The sequence below is a fragment of the Pan paniscus genome, chromosome 11 (genome assembly GCF_029289425.2).
Source record: "Pan paniscus chromosome 11, NHGRI_mPanPan1-v2.0_pri, whole genome shotgun sequence".
NCBI lineage: Eukaryota > Metazoa > Chordata > Mammalia > Primates > Hominidae > Pan > Pan paniscus.
In genome coordinates this window covers 117974389-117992711 of record NC_073260.2, presented here as the reverse complement: position 1 = coordinate 117992711, position 18323 = coordinate 117974389, and the positions used below count along the sequence as shown (strand labels likewise).

General features: G+C 43.1%; 1 protein-coding gene across 2 annotated transcripts in view; it reads right to left on the bottom strand.

The window, feature by feature from the left end:
• The window catches only part of GLDC (glycine decarboxylase), a 109585-nt gene that overhangs the window by 52586 nt on the left and 38676 nt on the right, over window positions 1-18323 (bottom strand). For both annotated transcript variants that reach the window (XM_003846098.6, XM_055092174.2), the window contains exons 5-12: window positions 17479-17556; window positions 16028-16175; window positions 15485-15681; window positions 12992-13088; window positions 5903-6008; window positions 3697-3836; window positions 2989-3069; window positions 48-145 (exon numbers count right to left, since the gene is read on the bottom strand). In XM_003846098.6, the coding sequence (XP_003846146.2) occupies window positions 48-145; window positions 2989-3069; window positions 3697-3836; window positions 5903-6008; window positions 12992-13088; window positions 15485-15681; window positions 16028-16175; window positions 17479-17556 (945 nt within the window). The remainder of the gene's footprint in view (window positions 1-47; window positions 146-2988; window positions 3070-3696; window positions 3837-5902; window positions 6009-12991; window positions 13089-15484; window positions 15682-16027; window positions 16176-17478; window positions 17557-18323) is intronic.

The following is an 18323-nucleotide window of genomic DNA, read 5'->3' as shown; positions in this document are numbered from 1 at the left end:
CTGATTACCAAAGCACAAAACGCAGAAGTCACACAAGACACACAAACCTGTTGAACACTTGATGGGTGAGGAACGGGCTGGTCCTCTTGAACACAGACCCTGGAATACCTCTGCACTCCTCTCCCATGCTTTCAGCAACCAGTTCCTGAAGGAGAAACAGAGATGATAGGGCCAGAACTGTGCCTGGAGCCACATGTGGACATCCAGGCTTCTGGGTGGCTGGGCCACAAAGCACTCAAAATGGATCAAATATATAATTTTACTAATTTATTTATTTATTTATTTAATATTTTTTGAGGCAGGGTCTTTCTCTAGCACCCAGGCTAGAGTGCAGTGGCACGATCTCAACTCACTGTAGCCTTGGCCCTACTGGGATCAATCCTCCTACCTCAGTCTCCTGAGTAGCTGGGGCTACAGGTGCACGCCACCACACCTGGCTGATTTTTGTATTTTTCTAGAGACGAGGTTTCACCATGCTGCCCAGGCTGGTCACAAACTCCTGGGCTCAAGCAATCTGCCTGCCTTGGCTTCCCAAAGTGCTGGGATTACAGTCATGGGCCACTGTGCCTGGCCAAAGATGTAAATTTAAAAGCTAAAACTACTAAAGCTTAGAAGAAAATAGGCCAGGCGCGGTGGCTCACACCTGTAATCCCAGCACTTTGGGAGGCCGAGGTGGGTGGATCACAAGGTCAGGAGATCGAGACCATCCTGGCTCACATGGTGAAACCCCGTCTCTACTAAAAAATACAAAATTAGCCAGTCGTGTTGGCGGGTGCCTGTAGTTGCAGCTACTCGGGAGGCTGAGGCAGGAGAATGGCGTGAACCCGGGAGGTGGAGTTTGCAGTGAGCTGAGATCATGCCACTGCACGCCACCCTGGGCGACAGAGCAAGACTCCATCTTAAAAAAAAAAAAAGAAAATATAGGGGCTAATCTGCATGACCTTGGATCTGGCGATGGTTTCTTAAATGTGACACCAAAGGAATAAATAATAAACATATAGAAAAATTAGATAAATTAAATTTCTATAAAATTTGAAATGTGTGTGCATCAAAGAACATTATCAAGAAAGTTAAGAGACTGACTACCCACAGAATGGAAGAAAATATATATAAGTCATATATCTGATAAGGATTTCATATCCAGAATATATAATCAATACATGGCTTGATCCTCATTCCTTGCCAGGCTAATAATATGACTAATACAGATTGAATACTTGTCCCCTCCAGATCTCAGGGTGAAATGTGATCCCCAGTGTTGAAGATGGGCTTGGCGCTGTCTTCACAGTAATGAGTGAGTTCTCACTCTACTAGTTCCCAAGAGAACTGATGAGAAGTGGTTGTTAAAAAGAGCCTGGCACCTCCCTCCTCTCTCTCTCTTCCTTTTTCTTTTGCCATGTGATGCCTGCTCCTCTTCCCCTTCCTTCATGAGAGGAAGCTTCCTGAAACCCTCACCAGAAGCAAACGCTTCTTGCACAGCACAGCCTGCAGGAACATGAGCCAAATAAACCTCTTTTATTTATAAATTATTTAGCCTCAGGTACTCCAATGCAAATGAACTAAAATAATGGCCCTCTTGACCCCTTAGTGATGCTCCAGAAACATTTCTCAAATGCATGAACCAAATATCTGTGATTAAATTTAGTGCAGAGTTCTACAGAGAAGGAGCTAACTCAGTCCTGTTTATTAATTGAGGTTTAAAAGAGAATACTGTGATGCTTCTTTGATCATTTATGAATGTTATCTGCTATAACCCTTTGAAGTCCTCTCTCAAAGAGGGCACAGATAAGCAAGACAGCACCACTCAGCACTCTGGAAGGTATTTCTACTTCCTTTCATCTATCCATTTAACAAATATTTACTTAGTGATTAATACACACCAGGCAGTGTAGGTTGTTGTGATTAACACCTTGCCACAGGTCTAGGTAGCTACTGTCTGCTCTCTTTCACTCTCATCCCATGGAATGGTAACTTTTCTCTTGCTTTTCCCCACTACTTCATTATTTTAGAAAGCAACTCATTACACTGAACTGCTTATAGCTTTCATGTACTCCCTCTCCCAGCCTTTGTGACTGCTTTCTTCAGTGTCTAGAATACTCGGACCCATCTTCCTTTCCCTCTTGTGCCATCTTGGTCTAGATAACTCCTGCTTATCTTCTTGGTAAGTAGCTCATCCTGTGAGCTCCCAGAACATCTTCACACATCAGTCACCTGGATTCTAATCTTAAGCTTGTTTATCTGAATCCCTAATAAACTGTAAGCACCATGAGGACAAGAAGCATGTCTAATTCACCACTGTGTCTTCAGGGCCTAGCATAGCACCTGACACATATTGGGTGCTCAATAAATATGTATTAAATGAATATCATAATTTTCCAATGAATGACATAACCAAGATACAAATGTCTTGCATCTTTGTAGTAGAGGCAGTTTCTTTCTTTTTTCTTTTTTTGAGATGGAGTTTTGCTCTTGCTGCCCAGGCTAGAGTGCAATGGCGCAATCTCAGCTCGCTGCAACTGCCGCCTCCCGGGTCGAAGCAATTCTCCCACCTCAGCCTCCTGAGTAACTGGGATTACAGGTATGCGCCACCATGCCTGGCTAATTTTGTATTTTTAGTGGAGACGGGGTTTCTCCATGTTGGTCAGGCTGATCTTGAACTCCTGACCTCAGGTGATCTGCCCCCCCACCCCCCCAACCTCCCAAACTGCTGGGATTACAGGCATGAGCCACCATCCCCAGCCTAGAGGCACTTTCAATGAAACACCATTAACAATCTTTCCAACTAGCCTGGGCGCATAATACTGGCTGGAGCCCTACAGCAGTGACCTCCAGCTGCCAGCAGTGACTAGCAAAGGACAGTCAGCGGAATGATTTTAACAACAAGCTACCAGTGTCACACTTGGGCCCCTTCTCCCTCACACTCAGGAGCTACTTTTGCTACCACCTCCAATAGTTATGATGAGGAATGCATGTTTTTATTTTACTTACTGCAGATGACTCACAACCAAAGATCCACAACAAATCGTCCAGATCTTTTTCATTGACTGTTTCATCAAGAGAAATACCAAGCTACAGAAACAAAAACAAAATGGAAAACATCAACTCTAAACTCCAGATCACTGGAGGAATCCCAAGAGAGGTCAAAGGGGAGATGGTGCTAAACAAAATCCCATCATTCCAAAATATCAGGGTACAATTATATCCACGCTAAGGCTTAGAGGAAGGTGGCTAGACCAGTCCCAGGTTTCACAAGGCTTCGAGTTTTGCCAGCCACCTCTGAACTCTAACATTCCATGGCTGCAGGACACTCCTTTTGAAGCTAGACATGCTTATCTTTTTCTTCCCTTAACCCACTTATCAGAGATTGGGGAGATTTTCTTCCCTTAACCTGCATATCAGTTATCAGAGCCTTTATCTTAAAGTCAGTCATACTGTGAAGAGAGGAGTATTATGAACAAAATATGTGCATTTCAGTCCCACATATGAAAACACTAAGTCTAAAAGAAAGCAAAGGGTGAATGATCCTTTACTGAAAAGACCACAGTATTGCATAATGTAAATAACACTTGTTTATGAAAAAATAGGACTGTGCCTAAAGTTTTCCTTTTGATTTTTTAAAAACAAAGAGAAAAACTTTTAATGAGAAAGGATGTGAAAATTTGAAAAACCGGTAAAAATACTGAAAATTTGACTTACTGTGCCATCCTCAAAAAGCCGAAAATTGATCTGCCGCTGAGCGGCCCTGCCCAAGACCTCCTTCACTGAGCAGCCACACTGAATCTTCAAGGTATCAAAGAACAGGTCATGCTGGAGTTGATGCCCTGCTCGCTTGAGACCTACACAAGATAGGACAGCCCCGAAAGTCTCATATACAAACACGCTTCTCAGCCATTGACATGTCACAGAATAATAAAGAGAGAAATTCTACTAGACTCTTGTTGGTCCTGGGGAGTGCTTTGGTGATTGCTTTTTAAAAAACTAAACGTGTTTATTATTATGCTGTAGAAAATTATGAAATACATATAAAAGAGTAAGGAAAATCACCATACAATTGCATTACTGCGTATATTTTGGTGTATTATTTCTCAAGAAATGGAGGAGTAGGTAATATCAGAAATATATATATATGTATATATATATATATATATAAAATTATACCTTTTTTTTTTTAAGAGATACAGTCTCACTCTGTTGTCCAGGCTGGAATGCAGTGGCATGATCATAGCTGATTGCATCCTCAAACTCCTGGGCTCAAGCTCATGCAATCCCCTTGCCTCAGCCTCCCAAGTAACTGGGATCAAGGGCTCATGCCAGCACACCTGGCTAATAATTTTTTAAATTTTTTGAAGACAGTGATCTTGCCATGTTGCCCAGGCTGGCCTTGAACTCTGGGACTCAAGCAATTCTCCCACCTCAGCCTCCCAAAACAATGGGATTATAGGTGTGAACCACCACACCTGGTCTCATCTATGCTTTCCTATAGATCACTATTTTAAATCATATTTAATGGCTGTACAATAGTCAAACATATGGATGAACCATGATTTAATCACTTTTTTTTTTTTTTTTGAGAGATGGAGTCTCACTCTGTTGCCCAGGATGGAGTACAGTGGAGCAATCTTGGCACACTGCAACCTCCGCCTCCTAAGTTCAAGCAATTCTCCTGCCTCAGCCTCCCGAGTAGCTGGGACTACAGGAGTATGCCACCACTCCCAGCTGATTTTTGTATTTTTAGTAGAGACAGGGTTTCACCATGTTGGCCAGGCTGGTCTTGAACTCCTGACCTCAAGTGATCCACCCGCCTCAGCCTCCCAAAGTGCTAGGATTACAGGCATGAGCCACTGTGCTTGGCCTATTTTTATTTTTTTATAGAGATGTGGTCTCGCTCTTGCCCACACTGGTCTTGAACTCCTGGCCTCAAGCAATCCTCCTGGCTCAGCCTCCAGAGTAGCTGACATTACATACACGAGTAACCATGTCTAGCTCACTACATAGCAGCATTCTTCTGATTGCCAATGTAATAGGATAAATACTAGTTTACTGCTTTATTTTGTATCTCTTTCATTAATAATGAGGCTAAAATTCTATGTCTACTGGCCATTTATTTGTATACTTATTTCTTTTAAAATTACATTTAATGTCTTTTGCCTATTTTTCTATTAGGGTGTTCATCCTTCTTATGTTTGGGGCCAGTAGGAAAGTAAGAGTTCTACATATTAAAAATATCACAGCTTGCCAGGAGTAAAAGAGAAAAAAATATTAACACTCAGTCTAGGCCAGGCATGGTGGCTCATGCCTGTAATCCCAGCACTTTGAGAGGCCGAAGTGGACGGATTACTTGAGGTCAGGAATTCGAGACCAGCCTGGAAAACATGGCAAAGCCCTGTCTCTACCAAAAATACAAAAATTAGCCAGACGTGGTGGCGTGTACCTTAATACCAGTTACCTGAGAGGCTGAGGCAGGACAATCACATGAATCCGGGAAGTGGAGGTTACAGTGAGCTGAGATCGTGCCACTGCACTCCAGCCTGGGAGACAGACAGAGCAAGACTCCATCAAGCAAGCAAGCAAGCAAGCAAGAAAGAAAGAAAGCAAGAAAACAAGAAAGCAAGAAAGCAAGCAAGCAAGCAAGCAAGCAAGCAAGCAAGCAAGAGAGCAAGCAAGCAAGAAAAAAAGAAAGAAAGCAAGAAAAAGGAAAGAAAAGAAAGAAAGAAAGAAAGAAAAAGAAAGAGAAAGAAAGAAAGCAAAACAACAAAATAATCATAGATGTTGAAAGTATTTTTCCTGGTTTCTCACTTGACTTTTAATTTTACATATAGTATTGGACATGCAATATTTTCAATTTTACTCAACTTTACCAATTTTATTATGCCCAAATGTTTTAGACAGATTACCAACTCACCTTCTGACAAAATCAAAGTAGCATTATGTACCCTCCTAGCAATATGCTCCAGCCCATGGGAACCATGGTAGATTGCAAACATGGCAGCCATATTCGCCAAGAGGGCCTAAAAGATAAGAACATTTAAAGAATCAAGTGATGGAGGACAATTAGTGGGAGGGCGTAACTACTTGACTTGGGATGTCAAAACTGAAGACAGGGACAAAACAAAATGATCAGATTTCCTACATTCTTTGATAGTTGGGGACAATTAATATATAACCTGCCTGACTACCTGAAAGGAACCATCATCCAAGACACCCTGGAGTTATTACTATACTAAACCTTCACATTTGACCATTACAAAGGGCTTCTTCCATGCAACAAAATCATGTCACCCTTAAGGGCAAAGATCACACTACCATCAGACATTGAGAAGCAATATTTAATGTCGGAAGACAGTGAAGCAATAAAGACCTCAGGGAGAAAAAGTGAGATCTGAGAATTTTACAATCAACCAGGCAATTCTTCAAGAATAAAAAGAAACAAGCAATTTTCAAACATTCAAGAACTTCAGGAATAAAATTCTCCTAAGAACTTAAATAAAACACTAGAGGCTGAACTTCTGCCAACCAAGAGTTGAATAGAGAATTTGTGGCAAAGGACTGGCAAAAATGGAAATGCGCACTTCAGCTGGGAGCGGGGTGGTGTGCAACTGCAGTCCCAGTGACTCCAGAAGCCGAGATGGATCACTTGAACCCAGGATTTCGAGGTTACAGTGACCTAGGATTGTGCCACTGGACTCCAGCCCGGTGGACAATACAAAACCCTGTCTCTGCAAAATACAGTTGATGTTCAATACTGGGTCCATTTTGTTAGGTACATCTTTTTTTCTGCTAGACTACTAGAGGAAGTCTCTATGGAGCCAATGCAAAATAAGAAACAGTTTCCAAAGGTGAAGTCAGCAAACAAGGAAGTAAATGAGGAGAAAGAGACATCAGAAAACATGGAAATAGAGATTCTTGTACTAAAAGTCCTAGACAAAGTGTAAACACTCTTATGGACTCCTTACAACAATCAGAAATAAATACAGAAACTCCACAGCACTTTACAGCTGTGGAAAAGGCGAGGCTGAGGTAAAGAATCTGTGACACACTGTGCCCAAATGCTCATGGCTGTGTTGCTGGAAACAGAAACCCAGGCCTGACATTCACAGAATGCCCTGGCAGCCTCCACCACAATATTGTAGAGGTTGGTTCATGTCCCTTTTTAATTTAGAGATGATTCCTTCCATAATCAGGAGGCTATATCACACGGCTGAACAACAAATTGATGAGAAGTATAAAACCACTTTTCAAAAACTTCAAAGGGCATTAGAATATCAAAAGAAGAACCAAAAAATTAAAATAGAGACCAAGAAAATGACAATTTATTTCACAAATTGAACAAACTTAAAAATACAATGGGCTTGAATCGGTGGCTCACGCCTGTAATCCCAAGACTTTGGGAGGCTAAGGTGGGAGGATTGCTTTAGCCCAGGAGTTAAAGACCAGCAAGAAGAACATAACAAGACCCCATCTCTAAAATAAATACATAAAATAACAATAACACAATTAAGGTACTTAAAAGCATCAAAAGCTAATGAATGCTCAAAATCATTAGTTATTAGGGAAATACAAAACAAAACCACAATGAGATTATCACTTGACATCCAATAGGATGGCTATAACCAAAGGATAGGAAGTAACAAGCATTGGTGAAAATACGGAGAAATTAGAATATTCATATGCTGCTGGTAGGAAAGTAAAATAATGCAGCCACTTTGAAAAATGTCTGGAAGTTCCTCAAAATGTTAAATGTAGAGTTATATGACCCAGCAATTTCACTGCTAGGAATATACCCAAAAGAACTGAAAACATTACATCCACACAAAAATTTACACAGAAGTGTTCACAGCAGGCTTATTTGAAACACCCCAAATGTTTACCAATTGATGAATGGATAAACAAAATGTAGCATGTCCAAACAATGGGATATTACCCAGCCATAGAAAAGAATTAAGTACACATTCATCCTACAATATGGATGAACCTTGAAAACCTTATGCAAAGAAGCCAGGTACAAAAGGCCACACATTGTATGATCCCATTTATATGAAATATTCAGAATAGGCAAATCCAGGGAGACAGAAAGTAGAATAGTAGTTGCCAGGGGCTATAGGAAGGGGAGAGGGATGAGGAGTGACTACTTCATAGGAATAGAATTTCTTTTTGAGGTAATAAAAATATTCTGAAATTAAATACTGGTGATAGTTGCACAACCTTGTAAATAGAGTAAAAACCATTGAGCTGTATACTTCCAATTGGTGAAACTTATGGTGAGTTACATCTCAATAAAAAAAACTAATAAAGTGTAAATTATTCCTTACTACACCTGACTTTAGAAAAGCCAACAAGGCTGGATGCAGTGGCTCACACCAGTGATCCCAACACTTTGGGAGGCTGAGGCAGGAGCATCGCTTGAGGCCTGGAGATCAAGACAAGCCTGGGCAACAAAGTAAGACTCCCATCTCTATTTTAAAAAGATTTTTATATTAAAAATAAGAAAAGCCAATGAAAGAGCTGCTCATTGTGGTAGAAGCTAAGAAATAAGAGAATATATGGCCGGGCACGGTGGCTCACGCCTGTAATCCCAGCACTTTGGGAGGCTGAGGCAGGTGGATCACGAGGTCAGGAGATCGAGACCATCCTGGCTAACACGGTGAAACCCTGTATCTACTAAAAATACAATAAATTAGCCAGGCATGGTAGCAGACACCTGTAGTGCCAGCTACACAGGAGGCTGAGGCAGGAGAATGGCGTGAATCTGGGAGGCAGAGCTTCAGTGAGCGAGATGGCGCCACTGCACTCCAGCCTGGGCGATGGAGCGAGACTCGTCTCCAAAAAAAAAAAGAAATAAGAGAATATAAAGAACAGAACATAATGAAAATTCAGACATCTGTAGTAATGCCACAAATTTATAGAAAAAATTGTTTCTTTTCCTTTTTGTTTTGTAGAGGTGGGGTCTGATTCTGTCACCCAGGTTGGAGTGCAGTGGTGTGATTGCAGCTCACTGCAGCCTGGACCTCCCAGGCTCAAGCACTCCTACCACCTCAGTCTCCTGAGTAGCTGGGATACTGGTGTGTACCACAACACCTGGCTAATTTTTGTACTTTTTTATACAGACAGGAGTCTCACTATGTTGCCTGGGATGGATTTAAACTGCTGAACTCAAGCAATCCTCCTGCCTTGGCCTCCTAAAGTGTTGAGATTACAGGTGTGAGCCACCGCACCCTGTTTTTTCAGTTTTGTTTTAGAATGGGGCCTGCTGAGCCAGAATAGGCTCAGAGAGACTCCCTATAGAAAAATTTATTTAAAAAAGAATCATTAACACACTTTCAGAGATTAAAAAAGAGTCATGCCCCATCCACGATGAGAAACTAAGAGTGGACTCCCCCACCCGCCCCAGTGACAAGAGAGAAGAGCAAGAGTGAGAAGAATGTGGAACAGCTGCTACAACAGAAGGCGGGGGTCAAAGACCTACAGCACAAAAGGAACAACTCAAAAGACAGCAGTCATCTCCTAACAAAACAGGGAGACTTGCATGCTCACAAAGAGTGAAACTGGAGTTATGAGTAATTCTTTTATGCAATCAACTATGAAAAGGCACATATGCAGTGAAATAGACAGTGAAGAGTTAGAAGATCATCAGAATAAGAGGATGAAAATCAGACACGCTGGAGTACAGCCATCTCCAGGGCAAACATTTTAACAATTGCTGGAAATGATACAGACCTTTCAACCCAAGTTAAATAATAAATTATCAGCTATACATGAACTGGAAGAAATTAAGCAACAGGAACATAAGGCCGGGCACAATGGCTCATGCCTGTAATCCCAGCACTTTGGGAGGCCAAGGCGGGCGGATCACCTGAGGTCAGGAGTTCGAGACCAGCCTGGCCAGCATGGTGAAACCCCATCTCTACTAAAAATACAAAAAATATTAGCCAGGCATGGTCGTGGGTGCCTGTAATCCCAGCTACTCAGGAGGCTGAGGCAGGAGAATCGCTTGAACCCGGAAGGCGGAGGTTGCAGTGAGCCGACATCACACCATTGCACTCCAGCCTGGGCAATAAGAGAAAGACTCCGTCTCAAAAAAAAAAAAGAAACAGGAATATAACTGGTTCACTGCAGACAGCCCAAGTTCACCTGGAAAATGAACCTAGAGGCAGAAAACTGAGGCCCTGAATGGACTTATGATCAGAGGGAAACCTGGAGGAACCTGAGGAGAAACAGCAAGACGAGCAGTCAGCTGCACCAAAAGGGAAAACGTAAGCAGAGAATTCAACAAATGGAGGGTAAACTACAGAAAGTGAGGCCATCATATAAAGATCACCATGTGGCCAGGCACGGCGGCTTATGCCTGTAATCCCAGCACTTTGGGAGGCCGAGGTGGGGAGATCATGAGGTCAGGAGTTCGAGACCAGCCTGACCAACATGGTGAAACCCTGTCTCTACTAAAAATAGAAAAATTAGCTGGGCATGGTGGCAGGCGCCTGTAATCCCAGCTACTCAGGAGGCTGAGGCAAGAGAATCGCTGGAAACTGGAAGGCGGAGGTTGCAGTGAGCTGAGATTGGGCCGCTGCACGCCAGCCTGGGTGACAGAGCAAGACTCCATCTCAAAAAACAAACAAACAAATAAAATCAAACAAATAAATAAATAAAGATCAGCTTGCTGTTCAACAGAGGAAAAGCCTGTGCCAACCAGCTTTCCTTCCTATCATACTGGAAGAGCTCATATTTGAAAAGAGGTGGCACCTTCCTGAGGCAAAACATAATACAAAAGGACCAACTGAGGAAATGGCTCCAAAGACCCGTGCCTGCAGAACCAACTCTAAGAAGATCTTATTGCCCACTGCCTTCCTGGAGAAGCTTTTCAGAGGTGGTTCTAGACGCCAAAGCCCTGAGACGAAAGAGCACTCTACCTCCCACTGAAGCACCTGTGATATCTCTCTCTGACACTTCATGGAAGAGATGCAATTACAATGGCCAGGCACGGTAGCTCATGCCTATAATCCTATCACTATGGGAGGCCAAGATAGGATCACTTGAGCTCAGGAGTTTGAGACCAACCTGAGCAACAAAGTGAGACCTCGTCTCTACAAAACATTTTTTTGAAAATTAGCTGGGCGTGGTGGAATGTACCCATAGTCCCAGCTACTTAGGAGGCTGAGACCGGAGAATAATTTGAGCCCTGGAGGTTGAAGGTTGAGGCTGCAGTGAGCTATGGCCATGCCACTGCACTCCAGAATGGACAACAGAGCAAGAATCTGTCTCAAGAAAAAAAAAAAAAAAGAAGCCAGGTGTCATGGCTCACACCTACAATCCCAAAATTTTGGGAGGCCCAGGCAGGACCATCACTTGAGGTCAGGCGTTTGAGACCAGCCTGGCCAACATGATGAAACCTGCCTCTACTAAAAATACAAAAATTATCTGGGTGTGGTGGCCTGTAATTCCAGCTCTTTAGGAGGCTGAGGCACAAGAATCACTTGAACCCAGGAGGCAGAGGTCGCAGTGAGCCAAGATTGCGCCACCCCATTCCAACCTGGGTGACGCAGGAACAGGACTCTATCTCAAAGAAGAAAAAAAAAGAAGAAGAGAAAAAAAAAAAGAGATGCACTTAGAATGGATCCTGTGCTCAGGAGTGGGCCTCCAACTGATCCTAGGGTTTGGCTGGGTTTCACAAACACTTCGACCTAAGCCCTGGAGCAACTTCAAGGAGCAGAACCCAGAACCCTGGTCAGAACCCAGGAAGCTCTTCCTGTTTTATCCCATCCTTTTAAAGAATGCCAGACATGGCCAGGTGCAGTGGCTCATGCTTGTAATCCCAACACTTTGGGAGGCTGAGGTGGGTGGATCATGAGGTCAGGAGTTCAAGATCAACCTGGCCAAGATGGTGAAACCCCGTCTCTACTAAAAATGCAAAAACTAGCCTGGCGCTGTGGCAGGCGACTGTAATCCCAGTTACTCAGGAGGCTGAGGCAGGAGAATTGCTTGAAACCGGGCAGCAGAGGTTGCAGTGAGCTGAGATTGCGCCGCTGCACTCCAGCCTGGGCGACAGAGTAAGACTCTGTCTCGAAAAAAAAAAAAAAAGAATGCCAGTCATAATCTCCCAGTAAGAGTGCCTCATGACTACCACCATCCCCTCAAGCACAGTCATCTCAAATGCCCTTGCTTTGCCTTCCTCAACCCATTCCTGGAGAGGCTCCTTCTCAGTCCTAAGAGAGGGTGTCTCAACTGCCACCCATAACAAACCTGGCCCAATGCCAAGAATACTAGAGACCCTGACATCCACCTTTCTATTTACATATATTTTAAGTGTGTATATAAAAGTGAAGACTGGCCTTTTTTGTCCTTTCTTACGCTTTGCCTGTTCAGGATCTGAAGATGTGATTATGGGTAAAATGAAACAAATAATGCTTTTTTTTTTTTAATATTAAAACATGTATGGTGAAGAGAAAGCATAGGCAAAGGGTGTGCATATAAAGAACACCAGTAAAACATAGTGTCTTTTTTTTTTAACTTTTTTTGTGGGGGCAGGAGTTGGGGACAGAGTCTCCCTCTGTCACTCAGGCTGGAGTGCAGTGGCATAATCATGGCTCACTGCAGCCTCAACCTCCCAGATTCTGGTGATCCTCCCACCTGAGCCTCCCTAGCACCTGGGACTACAGGAGCATACCACCACTGCCGGCTAATTTATTTTATTTTATTTTTCATAGAGATGGTGTTTCGCCATGTCGCCCATGCAGGTTTCCAACTCCTGGGCTCCAGCAATCTGCCTGCCTTGGCCTCACAAGGTGCTGGGATTACAGGCATGAGCCACCGCACCCAGCCAATACTGTATTTTGGTTCTCATAAGACAATGAGCCTTCTACACCAATAAGATCTTGCCATTTCTGGTGTGCTCACTGCTCAGGAGGTGGTGAATAAATGAACAAATGAATGAATGAATGAGTAGCTCATTTCTGTATATCGTAAGGCATTCAGTAGTCAGGTCAGACGTGTGATTTACCTGAGCTGTACAGATGTTGCTGGTAGCCTTGTCTCTCCGAATGTGTTGCTCCCTGGTTTGAAGAGTAAGACGATACACTTCTTTCCCAGTGGCGTCTCTACACCAAGAATAAGGCATCCAGTTAGCACAGATAATCACAGCACTGGGGGATGCTATAAATAGAATTACTTCTTTCCTTCCCAGCTTGAAGTGAATTCAGCAAATGCACTTGGGTGCAAGTTCATAAAGAAACAATTTCTAAACGTTCCTCATCTAAACATGATTACTGATTTTTTTTTTTTTTTTTGAGACGGATTTTCGCTCGTTCGCCCAGGCTGGAGTGCAATGGCGCAATCTCGGCTCACTGCAACCTCTGCCTTCTGGTTTCAAACGATTCTACTGCATCAGCCTCCTGACACCACGCCCAGCTAATTTTTGTATTTTTAGTAAAGATGGGATTTCACCATGTTGGCCAGGCTGGTCTTGAACTCCTGGCCTCAGGTGATCCGCCTGCCTTGGCCTCCCAAAAGTGCTGGGATTACAGGCATGAGCCACTGTGCCCAGCAGGATTACTGATTTTTAGACTGTACTCTGAGACACCAAGATATATACAATAAGTCTAGGAATTTTGAAAGAAAATTTTGCAGGAATTTCCCAGACAAATACAATAATGGTGACTGGGAGGATTAAGTTTCACTCTGAACTTCTTAGGAGACACAGGAAAAGTGGAAATATCTGACAAAATTGAAAAGACTTGGCTCTCTGTGGATTCTACACCACAGATTCCACCAATCACGGACTGAAAACATTCAAAAAAATAAAAAATAATACAACAATTAAAAATCACACAAATTTTATGAGCCGGGCATGGTGGCTCATGTCTATAATCCCAGCACTTTGGGGGGCCAAGGTGGGCGGATCACCTGAGGTCCAGAGTTTGAGACCAGCCTGGCCAACATGGTGAAACCCCGTCTCTACTAAAAACACAAAAATTAGCCAGACATGGTGACAGGCACCTGTAATCCCAGTTACTTGGGAGGCTGAGGCTCAAGAATCACTTGAACCTGGGAGACAGAGGTTGCAGTGAGCCAAGATCGTACCACTGCACTCCAACCTGGGTGACAGAGTGAGACTCCGTCTCAAAAAAAAAAAAAAAAAAAAAAAAAACAAATCACACAAATTTTTAAAAACAATACAGTGTAACAACTATTGCATAACATTAGGTGTTAATAAGATGATTTAAAGTATACAGGGGCCAGGCACAGTGGCTTACACCTGGTAATCCCAGCATTTTGGGAGGCTGGGGTGGGCAGATCACTTGAGCCCTAAGACCAGCCTGAGCAATATGGTGAAACCCTGTTTTTACAAAAAAATTTAAAAAATTAGTTGGACACAGTGGCCATGTTTACACCACTGCACTCCAGCCTGGGTGATGGAGTGAGACTTGGTCTCAAAATAAATAAATAAATAAATAAATAAATAAAATTAAAAAAAAACACACTTCACATTATCATCACATCATTCACTAATTCAGCCTACTCACTTATATTAAAGTCCAGCTTTCATCAAAGGTCAAAAACATAATTTCTTTTTTCTAAATTTCCCCAGTAATAATCCTGGAATGCATCTAGGTCCCCCGCTCCTTTTTTTTCCTTTTTTTTTTTTTTGAGAGGGAGTCTCGCTCTGCACCCAAACTGGAGTGCAGCAGCACGATCTCGGCTCACTGCAACCTCCACCTCCGTGGTTCAAGTGATTCTCCTGCCTCAGCCTCCCAAGTAGCTGGGACTACAGGCGCCCACCACCACGCCCACCTAATTTTTGTATTTTTAGTAAAGACAGGGTTTCACCATATTGGCCAGGCTGGTCTGGGACTCCTGACCTTGTGATCTGCCTGACTCAGCCTCCCAGAATGCTGGGATTACAGATGTGAGCCACCGCACCAAGCCCTTTTTTTTCTTTTCTTTTCTTTTCTTTTTTTTTTTTTAAGGAACAAAGACTACTTCTGAACATCTACGTTTTTAATCTGAGAAGTTTCACCAATGAGAAGCAGTCAGGAAAGTACATTTGGAAATTTGGAAATTACTCAAATGGCCACGTGGCGGAAGCCTCTAGGAAGGAACGCGAAGCAAAGTCAGTGTGTGCTTTGCAGTCTCAGTGCATTTGTCTTTACAGAGCCATGTGGCATAATGCTTTTGAGAACGAAACTGTCGAGACACAAAACATGCCTAAAATATTTAGTCTTTCGAGGCGTCCATCAGTCTAAGCAAATGCGTTATATGACTTCGATACTTTGTAAATTATACACAAAATTTTTCAAAAATTTACAAATTTATAGTATTTGAGAAGTACTAGCTCATATCCCAAACAGAATTGTTCTTCTGAATCTATGTTGTACATTTCCTTAACTGACTCAACATGGCCCAGTTGAATTCAGATAGAAATCAACATTTGTGATCAGAAGAAATCAGGGAAATCATAATCACAATAAAAGTAGAGAAACATGAGCCCCTTTACCTTGTTACCCCCACCATTCTTCCAGGCATCATTCTCACCAAGCTTTCTCGGACAGCAAAAAATGCTGCGTGGGGTCCCCCATAGCCCAGTGGCACTCCAAATCTCTGGGAGCTGCCCAGGGCGATGTCTACCCCAAATTCTCCAGGTGGCCTCAAGATGCACAAAGCTAAAAGGTCAGTAGCACAGCAGGCCAGGCTCTAGAAAGGAAGTGAGAGAAAAGGAACAAGGTTGCTACCTTTCCCTGAGAGTAGTGGGAGAGTAGCAAATTATCTTAACTACAGGAAGACGGGCAGAGTGTGTTCACATCCTGTGAACTCCATTGCTCATTCATTCATTCAGTAAATACATACTGAGTGCCCACCATGTGCCAGGAATCCAGGAACAGAAAAAAGTAGCAGCAAGGACTCAGGAAGGAGAGTTTTACCATTCCATGTGATAATGGTAAAGAAATTAAGGCACATGAAAAGACAGAGAGAGAGATAGGTAGACAGATACAAGTTGGGATACGCCTCCACGGACCCCCCACAAGAAAGGTATACCTACCCCACTCTGATGAGCTCTCTCCACGAGTTCCGTAAAGTCTTCCACCTTCCCCTCCGTGTCTGGGTACTGGAACAACACTCCGCTGACATCTTTTCCACTGAAGTCCATTTCACAGGGTAACTTCAGCTCAGTGAGGACTCCAGTATATCTGGAAAGACAGACAACAAAGAACAATCGTGCTTTTGGTTTATAAGGGAAAATTAATTAACATTTCTTTTCCAGTAAGACAGCATTCATTTTCTGTGCCCTCCCACAGTGGCCTCCCACCCCTGCCCACATCCCATCCCACACCAGGCACTTCAGTGGTAACTACATCACAGCAACTCAAGCGCATCCAACAGCTCTGCTTCTGTTCCTCTCTTCTATCCTCTGACTCCCCTTTGCCCTTTCCTGTCACAATCTACTCCTGAGAGAGGCCCAAGAGCATTGCTTCCTAGGGCTAATGAGCCAATATTTGTAACAACAGAGCCAGCACCTCACTGGGATTACCCTTAAGCGAATGGAAAACCATAAGTAAGACAAGGAGGAAGAACTTCCTTAGATTCCTGAACTAATGCCAATTATATGTCAGAAACCCCCCCTCTGAAGGGATAGTGGTATGCGTAGGGGGAAGAATGCTTAACTTTTACAAAGGGAAAGCAAATATCTACCAATAGTGGTTGTTGCGAGGATTGTTTTACCTGATTACGGCACGAAAGAAAAGTACTACACTTTAAACTACATAGCATCTCACCTAGGGACTCTGCACACCCTCTGTAAACTACGTTTGCAAGGAATACACACAAAATCTTAACAGTTGTATGTGAGTCCCATTTTTCTCTGTTTTTCAAACGTTCCAAAACCTGATCAAAACAATATTTTTATTCTTTCTACAAAAAGAAAACAAAACGGGCCGGGCGCAGTGGCTTAAGCCTGTAATCCCAGGACTTTGGGAGGCAGAGGTGGGCGGATCACGAGGTCAGGAGATCAAGACCATCCTGGCTAACACGGTGAAACTCCGTCTCTACTAAAAATACAAAAAAAAATTAGCCAGGCATGGTGGCGGGCACCTGTAGTCCCAGCAACTCGGGAGGCTGAGGCAGGAGAATGGCGTGAACTCGGGAGGCGGAGCTTGCAGTGAGCCTAGGTTCCCTCAACTGCACTCCAGCCTGGACGACAGACCGAGACTCCGTCTCAAAAAAAAAAAAAAAAAGAAGAAGAAAACAAAACACAACTTACTATAAAGCAATGGCAATTGTGTATTTCCCCACTCAATTCTGACACAGTTTACTTACCAGAGAGATCCCCAGAAGAAAGTGAGAGGTAAGGCAAAACTCAGCAACCCCAATTTAAACAGCAAAAAACCCTGTTTCAGATTCACCTCCAATCAGTTTGGAAGTGAGAAAGAGAAAGAAACAGCAGAGATGAACATGACATTATACTGAGTTTAAAACACGAATCAAATTAATTACTTGGCTCGAGTCTGGACAACAGCTATTGTCTGTGGGTGGCAACGGGGGTCAACAAAAAATTTCCTCCTCTTGTTGTGTCTGTTGAAAAGAAAAAGCACATTCCAACATGAACATTAAATAAATAGGACTATCTTCTAAGAATGCAAAGCAAACATAGTACCGAGGGGAAGTCTAAGCACAGTATAAAAAATACTGAGTAGGCCGGGTGCAGTGGCTCATGCCTATAATCCCAGCACTTTGGGAGGCCGAGGCGGGCAGATTACCTGAGGTCAGGAGTTCAAGACCAGCCTGGCCAACGTGATAAAACCTCGTCTCTACTAAAAATACAAAATTAGCCGGTGCATGCCTGTAATCCCGGCTACTTGGGAGGGTGAGGCCAAAGAATCGCTTGAACCAGGGAGGCTGAGGTTGCAGTGAGCCAAGATTGCACCACTGCTGCACTCCATCCTGCGTAAGAAGAGCAAAACTCTGTCTCAAAAAAAAAAAATTTTTTTTAAATTGAGTCATCAGTAACTAATGGCATTTACTGATTAGCATTCCTCATAGATCCAATTCCCATTCTAACCCCATTTAGAAAGTCAGTCTTAAGATGGTTCAATTTCTACGTTTATTCAATAACAATTTTTTAAAAATGGTTCAAAATGTTTCAATATACCATGAGGAAAAAGAAAATAAACCAAAGGACAGTGATTAGATACAAGTGTAAACTGGACAGGTGCGGTGGCTCACACCTGTAATCCCAGCACTACAGGAGTCCGAGGTGCGTGGATCACCTGAGGTCAGGAGTTCAAGACCAGCCTGGCCAACACAGCAAAACCCCAGCTCTACTAAAACTACAAAACTTA